The sequence below is a fragment of the Eurosta solidaginis genome, chromosome 3 (genome assembly GCF_040869045.1).
Source record: "Eurosta solidaginis isolate ZX-2024a chromosome 3, ASM4086904v1, whole genome shotgun sequence".
Taxonomy (NCBI): domain Eukaryota; kingdom Metazoa; phylum Arthropoda; class Insecta; order Diptera; family Tephritidae; genus Eurosta; species Eurosta solidaginis.
The window spans coordinates 252,568,243-252,577,439 of NC_090321.1; the positions used below are offsets into that span (position 1 = coordinate 252,568,243).

The 9,197-nt window shown below is 35.0% G+C and overlaps 1 protein-coding gene across 1 annotated transcript; it reads right to left on the reverse strand.

Moving 5' to 3' along the window:
* Positions 1–391: 391 nt before the first annotated feature.
* Lnpk (zinc-ribbon metal-binding protein lunapark) lies at positions 392–4,792 on the reverse strand. The gene is made up of 7 exons (XM_067775932.1): positions 4,119–4,792; positions 3,704–3,933; positions 3,379–3,511; positions 2,334–2,394; positions 1,823–2,263; positions 1,570–1,752; positions 392–1,498 (listed from the first exon to the last, which is right to left on the reverse strand). The coding sequence occupies exons 1-7, from the start codon at positions 4,143–4,145 to the stop codon at positions 1,035–1,037; spliced, it is 1,539 nt and encodes a 512-aa protein (XP_067632033.1). The 5' UTR covers positions 4,146–4,792; the 3' UTR covers positions 392–1,034.
* Between the last annotated feature and the right edge of the window lie 4,405 nt (positions 4,793–9,197).

Sequence of the window (9,197 nt, forward strand, 5' to 3'; positions counted from 1 at the left end):
GAATTTCGCAAGGTTGGGCATATTGCTGGTGGGCTGGGGTTACACTGAAATGACAGTTCTTGGTTCGGAAAAATCTAGAGACGCTCCGGTACATAGAACCGACTTGCCTTGGGAAGCGGTATTGCTGGTCGTACCATCATATGTTGAAACGAGCTTATAAGAGGGTATAATACTCAATTTCAGTACTTAATAAATACAATTGCGGTTCCACCTAGAACTATAAATTATCAATTCACAAGTAATATTTACCTGCAGTAGGCATGTCTAAATACCTACATACGTCTATTTACAATGGCTAGCTACTGTATTTAGTTGCTATCACTTTAAATCAATCGTGTTAGTACATACATAGCATACCGCCCACATTTACGATTAATTGAAAGTTCAAATGTTTATATTTAAAATATGACATTTTATTTTCTCGATATGATTTCTTTCTTTCTCGATGTTCAATAAAAATTAATTCATACAATCAATTCACATCATTTAAATATTTTCGTTCTCTAAAATACCTAAAAATATGTACAAACATGCATTATAAGTATAATTTTAAATTCAATTATATTTGCTTTTGGCATTTAACTGATTTAATTTAAAAATTATTAATTAAAAGCTCGCCTACATCTCTCATTAAAATGTGTAACTAGTTAATAGTGGATATTTGTTTCGCTATGCAGTTCAAAGCAAACAATACCACGAAATGTTCACAAATACAATAAAATGCAATCAGTTTAAATATAATTAAATTGAGATAATTAACAATAAAATAGGGTTATGTTTAAAACATAAATTCCCATAAAGATTAAAGATATTAAGTTTATAATCGTTTCATTTATCTAAACGTATGGTGCTTTTGATTTCTTTATAAATAAGTAACAAATTTCTAAGCACAATATTTTCAAAATTTAACACCAATGAGTAGTTTGGCGCAAAAACAGTCCTCAATGCATACTTTCTATTATGATCAATTGTAACTTCATTTCCATTCTCCATGTGCCCGGAAACAAAATTCTACTGACTCCACGTATTTAATGTTATTTTATTTTCTTTAACTCATCGAGATTATCCGCAAGATGACGCTCTTCAATGTTGTTGTCTTCTTTACCATCTAAAAGTGACTCCCCTGTTGGCTCTGCAAGTGGTGTGGTATATATTTTTGCGAAACGTTCTTGCAGTCTATTAAGTTCTTCAGCTTCAGCAGCATGTAACGCTTGTAAATTGGTAACAACTCTTGCTGACGCAGGCGTTGATTGTGGGTCATCCTCGTTTTCAATCTCCATCTCTTCTACCTCGTCCACTTGCCCTTTTTCATAAACAACCCCCTCTGCAGCTACACTTGGCGCATCGCCTGCTCCCATCTCGTGTTGACGCTCTACTGCAACTGGTGTATTTGATATATCCATTGTTGTTGCTGTTTTAATTGTTATATTGGGTGCATCAGTCAATAAAATACGTGGCGTTGCTATTGTTGATGCGGTTGGCATTGCGCCGACAGGCTCTATCGTGCATACATTTTACGTTAAAGTGGTTAATTGGATTTGATCGAACAATATAAGAAGTTTTACTTACCATCATTTTCCGAATCGTTATCGCTTTCTGATGATGACGATGAGTTAATGTTACGGTTCAATGGTGAATATTGCTGCTCAGGTAGCGATGGTGCAATGGGACGTGTTTTTCGTGCTGGGTTTAATGCATTGCAAAAAGCACAACGAAATGTGGTATAATCAAAGTCTTCTTTTAAAGCCATGCCTATGTATTTGTTAATAACAAAATGTTCAATGTATATAAAATTTGTCTTTCATTCTGTTCACACTCTCACCATTATGTGCATAGCACTCTTTGCAGATCATAGCAAAACGATCCTTTGGCCCATCACCAATGAGTACATCAACAATACGTTCAAGCACACCTTTACCATGCTGATTGACAATTGGAAAGGGTGTACGTCTACGTAACTCTTGTCCAGCAACAATACCTGCATTAACATCTAATGGTCGCCGTTGCGGTGTAATTGGTAACGGTATACGTGGTAAAAGTGTTTGGCCGCCAATTGACGTTGATGTACCAGTAGCAGCTGGCGAGCTGCGTACACCAGCCAACTGACGTGGTGTTGTTGCAAGTGTGGTGCTGCTAAACGGCTGGCGCAAGCGCAGATCTTGTAGACTACTAGCAGTTGCAGGACCACTCGGTGAATGGCCAATAGAAAGGCGTTGAGTTGTGGCATTTATTGACCCGGCTGCGGGTGCACGTGGAGTCAGAGCTGTGTAGCAGGATACAAAAAATTATTAACATTTGCAATTATGTCTTAGTAAATATTAAAAGTAACGTACCGTATAAAGATTTTTGGCCGCTATTTTTATCACCATATCGTGCTAATAATTTTACGGCCACCTACATGAGAAAAACGCTGGCTTTAAACTCAATGAAATAAGCGTCTTTTGTTATATTCTTGATTTTGTTATATTTAAAAGCTATTTTTTTTTGCACAAATTTTATCCTAATAGACCCGTTGCGATTTCTGGTGCCGACAGAGTCGTGACCGCCCACCATAAACTTTTTCGAATTCTTTGCCTAATAACGAAGATAATATTCAGAGGTCATGACAAGACTCTCAGTGGCCATTTTGAAAGCGTTGTTCCTTAGCCCAGAATTACTTAATGATTTTCATCTTCGCTCTTCTTCACACTCTGGGTACGTTGGCAGTCTCTCATTATTCATCTGAGCATTTCCATGCGGTGGTAGTAGATATAACACCAAGTTGATAGATTGATTGGGACAATACAAGAGAGTATAACATGATAACAAACTATTTAATATAAGGACAAAAACTGACGAGGAATAGCCAAGATAAAAAAGCTGGGTCTAACTGTGAATGAGTACAAGACGATGTAGTTGCTGTCATCCAGGAAAGAATCAGAGCATTCGCGCTTTGCAGCTAAGTTACGGTTTACGAATATAAGTTCAAAAATGTTAGACTTCATCTATGTGGGAGCCAGTTTTAAGAGCGAAAAAATACCAGTTTATATATCAAAGGGAGAATAATTATTGCTTACAAGTGCTACTTGGGATTGAGTAGGGTATTGAAATGTAAAGTCCTATCGACAAACAAAAGCACGCCATCGTGCCTGTCCTGATGGCTAGGAATTTTGGACGGTGTCGAGAGATGAGATGGCTCTTGGAGTGTTGTAGAGAGAAGTTCCCGGAAGATTTATGGTCCTGTCCGTGGTACGACGGCGATATCTGTAACGATTAGCTTTACGCGGATATGAAAATAGTGCAGCGAATAAAAGACCAAAGGCTCGCTGGCTAGGTCATGTTATACGAATGGACGAAGACGCGTATCTTATCAAGGATCTGCACCCGTTTTACACTCACCTTGTATGTCTCCTTGTCCATGACCTGCTCTAAAATTTTCTTTTTCTCAGCATGCAGTGCAGTCAATTTAACAGAGTTTTTGTTCAACTTGCGTTCAAAGTACCAAGTAAAAACCCGTCGTAGGAGTATGATGCTATAAAATACACAACAAAAACAAATTATACAGATTCCATTTAATACATTATCTATTAAATAATTATGCAGTGAAGCTTAAAAAGTAATAAAATACCAATAAGACCGGCTTAAAATGCATACAATCATATGACATATATATACATCTATACAAATATATTTAAAGAAAGCATTAAAACACTTGTCTACTTACACAAATGGAAACAGAAATAATGGCACGGAATAAATGATTCGCTTTCGCCATGTTGGCGGAAAATAGACAAAGTAAAATATAATAAATGCGATCACATAAATGCCAATGGATATTGCTAGAAAATTGCCTACAATACGTCGCTTCTGCTCCTGTGTATTTATGGTATATTTTTCTATCTGTCTAATTTTCTCCTCCAGTCCCTCAAGCACCTCAGCGGTGGACTTCTCTTTCTATAAATAGATGTGTGGTGTGCACATACAATAAACAATAAAAAAATTCAATTGAATTAACGCATGTACATAGTACTCTGTAGAATATAAAAGATTTTGTATTTTATGTTATGTGCATATACATTTTGTATTTTAATCGCAGCGGGGCCGACGAAGGTCAGCTGTATACAAATATGGTGACTTACCCTGAACTTGGCTAATATAGCTCCCATTTATACGTGCTTATTTTATTACTTCGCACTGTTGCAAACAGATCCAGCACACTAAAGCTTGGACTCCTCCAATTCTTGTTAGCAAGCTATTAAAGAAAATTTCCTTCTTGATCTATTGCATATGGTTAAAATACACTCATCGCTTCCTTCTTTGTTTTGCTTGATTGTACTTAGGCGTTGGTGCTTTAACTGAGTCACATTCCTACCGCCAACTTTTGAATAGCTAAGTATAGCTCTTGTATTGCTTCATCCGTATGCCACTGTTATGCGTTGATGACGATATTGTTTCTGCACATTATTAACAAGCTTTAAATGACGATGCTGCTGACAACAAAAGCAGCGCCTTTGAAAAGAAATTTAAGTGCGCTATGATTTACGGCAATGAATAAGAGCAACAACTGCAGTGATTGTCAAAATGAAATGCAGAAGCACAAAATGCCGAAGCAGCGCTTCTGGAGCTTCGTAGTTCCACTGTTTATTTTGGAGCAAACGTAACCTTTACAGTGGTATCACGTCGACCATAGCTCCCGTTAACGAAATTATATGCACGAAATCGTTGTTTCAAATTAAAATGCTTTAATTAGTTTACGCTCACAAATACTTAACAATTTTGCAAAACTTTTTGCGAGATATCGCAAAATCAACGGGAAAGTAAACTTTGAAAATAGATATGACAGCATTGACATTTCCAACAAAAAATGAGCGCCAGATTGCTTAGCACAGGGATGCGTCAAATCAAATATTTACAAAATATGGAGAACTTCATACCCACCACATTTTTTCAATTAATAGCCGTGTTTTTTTTTTACACGCATATACATTTACGTTTGCGCGTAAAAACGCTTATCCTCGCTTAAATAATGCATAAGCTTAGGAGACCCATCTAGCGACAGTGATTACGTAACTAGCTACAGCACCGGGTGTACCGAAAAGCGGAGACACCACCCTCTGTTGGCCATAGGTTATAACATATAGCTGAATCAGTTGCGATGAATTGTGGGCAATCAGCATTTTAAGAGGTATTACATAGAACTAGTGTTGAGGTGAAACATAGACACATATTTCAGTTGAATCTGAGTTTACGCTAAAACTGTATATGGACTGCTAAGCGTCAAACTTTAAAAACACCTCTGAAATTGATGCGCATAAAATTTGTACTACTAAATTTCAATACGCATTATACTCAGATGTACTGTAATATGTGTCTATGTTTCATCTCTACACTAATTCTATGTATCACCTCTACACTAATTCTATGTATCTAATCTTAGGTACAGCCTATTCTGTAGCTAGTTATGTAATCACTGCCGCTAGATGGGTCTCCTAAGCATTATCTAAGCGGGGATAACAAACGCAAAAACATCGCTGAAGTAGCAACATCGTAATTTTTAAAAATGTTCGCTTTATACATATTACATGTTCGTTTCAATGTAATATATATTGTGTTGTAAAGAAAATGTGCAGTGTGTAATTTAAAATTATTATTAATTATATAGAATTTCTTTTATTAAAACTGTAATTATGTGTAAAATTAAAATTTTAAATTTAGTATCATAGCGTCTGATACAATGGAGCTACAAGATGGTACATATAATAGCTTTCGGGCAAAATCATTATTAAAATCTGCAAACGGGCAATTATCTGGAATAATTAAAATCAAATAAATAAAAAAATATTATCAACTTTAATTTAAAAATTTGTATCATAGTCGTATGATACAATGGAGCTAAAGTATGAGAAGTACACAATATGCACTTGATATAACGGAACTACAAAAATTTGTGTATCACAGTTAGCTAACAGAGCTACAAAACTGTAAAATGAAAATTAATTGCGTAATTAGTTGAATTCAACATTTAATACAAAATTTAGTACCAATTCATTAAACATGTTATAAAAATTAATAATCGTATGAATAAAACAATTTATCACTTATGGCACCAGCTGGAGTATTTAACAAATTAGCATGACACATGAGTAGCCACAAATAGGAGCTGAAATATACATACACATGCATATTCATATGGTCAAACTTAAAGAAAAAGTTTTTGGTTATGTTAAAATACATATAAGTTGGCATACATACATAATTTTATCTCTGCAATAAAAACTTCACAATTAAACATATTTCTACAATTGTAGTTACAATCAAAAATGTAAAATGAAAATTATTTGCATAACTAGTTCTACCCAACATTTAATACAAATACATGAAAAATTGTATAAAAACTAATAATCACATGAGGAAAACAAATCATCACATATGGTACCAGCTTGAATTTTTTTTTTTTTAAATCTACACGACATGACACAATAAAAAATATGAGCTTCAATCTAAGTGCAAGTAACGGAACATGTAAAGGGGTAGAGATTACCTCATATATATTTTACAAAAATACATATAACACTACTGAGACCAATAACGGGATGGAAAACATCTTCATATTTTAATGTACAATCAGCAAATAAGCATAGCATAACAACTATAACAAACGCATTATAATACCTTGTCTAACATGGTTTCAACTTTACAATTAAAAAAATTTCTACAATTGGAATTACAACTTTACAATTAAAATAATTAATAATCTACATAAAGAAAAAGTCACCACTGGGAATTTCCCAAAAAGCTGAATTAGCTATCAATTCAACATGACACAAGATGACTATATTAATATTTCTATGGGGTACCACTTGCTGGATGGAAGTGAAATTATAATACCGGCAAAAAAAAAATAATTCATGAAGAATTGCAAATCTGCATTTTTTCACGGCTAATAATATTTTGTTTAGCATTCTTATCTCTATAAATTATACAAATAATTGTAATTTTTCTTGCCAGTCTCAATTACTGTATGCTATTTTTTTTACATCGCCGTTGGCGCATAATTTTACTGCGTTCGTAAACGGTGTTGCCGACATAGATGAATGCATGACGGAACGATACAAGATGGGACAGCTGATTATACGCTTTTTTTATTTGATTTGATACATCAACCATTGTGAATGATGACTAAGTGTGTTATCTTATCTGTCAACTGCCTGACAGGCTGTTCAATATGGCTACTTTTCAGCGTTTTGACAGGCTGTTTAATATGGCGGCGCCTATCTTCAGCGGGTGATAGAACGAGGTACAGAATGAGACAGCGATAGTCATTTACAAATCAGGTGATCCAATCACTTTGGAATTTTGACGTTTATGCAGAAGATATCACACTTAAAGGCGCATTACTGATATTTAGCATAGACTTGACTTGGCTTGAGAACTGTCACTTACAGTTCTGTTAAATGAAATTTGCATGTTACTGATTACTCAGAACTTGGCAACACTTAACTTGACTTAGAAGTCTGTTGAACTTTGATTTTCTATGTAAGTTCTAAGTGACGTTTACATTTTGAGATGCCATTTGTTTGTTTCCATTTCATTTTGACATTTTGTCATACAAATTGACATTTATTTAAAAATTAATTTCAACGCTGATTATGATGCTAGGTTGTATGCGCCAAGTGGAGTAAAATCGTGGCTAAGTTGCGAAGTTTACGCCAAGTCAAGTCAAGTCTATGCTAAGAATCAGTAATGGGGGCTTTAGTCATCATTCACAATGACATCAACTTCCAACGCAGTACGATTTTGACATTTGTCCATCGAATTTACAAAAACAAAGCACATGGAATTCTTATTTATGTTTGTAGGTATGTCACCATGCTGCCACCTTGTATCGTTCCGCCCTGGATGAATGGATTTGCAACTCTTTCCTTGTGTTCCAATGGTACATTAACCAGATACGGATAGACCCTGCACAAATTGTTGGATTACGTGTTCCATTTTCTTATTGTTGGAGTACTCTAACGATACTCCTTTGCATTGCGTTTGCGGACCACCTTTAGCCAATCATTGCTCGTTTTTTTAACGACCGTGATCACGACACGATGACGATCGAACATAGTTGCCAAAAGTAAAATATTGCATGCAAATAACTGATAATAAAATTTTACTATGGCAACTCTGATAAAATGCAACCGCGCACTGGTTTTATGTATACATACTATAGTATGTATAGAGAAATATTAGTTTCTTTATTCACGCAAATGCTAAATAACATAAGAATATTCGTAGTATAAAATATAAAAGTTGTATTGCCCCTCACTGCCCGTCATTTACTTTCATTTTAAATTAAATTCACTTCGATAATTCTTTCCGACACAATTCCTCTTTAGTACTTTGGCATATGATCCTCTGTGGGTGCTCCATGGAGTACTACAGTGAAAGTACTTTGGAAAGTACTTTCACGTATGTACTCTATGGAATACTCACAAACAAAGCGAGAGAGCGATCACCTACTCCTCTCCTAGGACATCGCAATGTTAATTGGAGCGCATTTTTTGTATGAGATTAATTTTGGAACACTCCTAAAGCAGAATTCCTTACACTATTTAGGCTAAGTTTATGATCAAACGTAATCGCATCGCGCGATGCGACGAGAAACGCACCATCGCTTATTACATTTTCTCTAGCGTTATCGCTGGCGATTGAGTCTTTATAGTAAAGCGTAATCGCAAGCGATGGAATGCTCAACAATATAACTCAACATCTTTTTATTCACGTTGTGAAAGTGTAGAGAAAGCAACATGCGGACATTAACTCGTAAAATTTTATTATTAGAAAATAGCATTTGTTACGAAAAAAATATTTAAAAAGTATACATAAGAAAAAAAATATCAAGTGCATCTAACCGCCAAGGAAAGAAAATATTGTGGTGAATTCCATAATTTACATGTACGCCGTTTTACATGTACCCTTTTTTAATTATATTGCGATAGTGGTAATCTGCATGTCACGTACGTTTTCAATAAAAACATCCATATTTTTTCGCTAATTTCGCTCAACTGAATCAAAATATTTTGGTTGAAAATTTTCGTCGCTTGTAATCGCTCAATTCGCTTTACGCTAAATCACTTTTTGTCATAAACATCTCCATATGAACTAATATAATTTATCGCTAACAGCGATTCTCGTCGTATCGAGCGATGCGATTACGCTCGATCATAAAC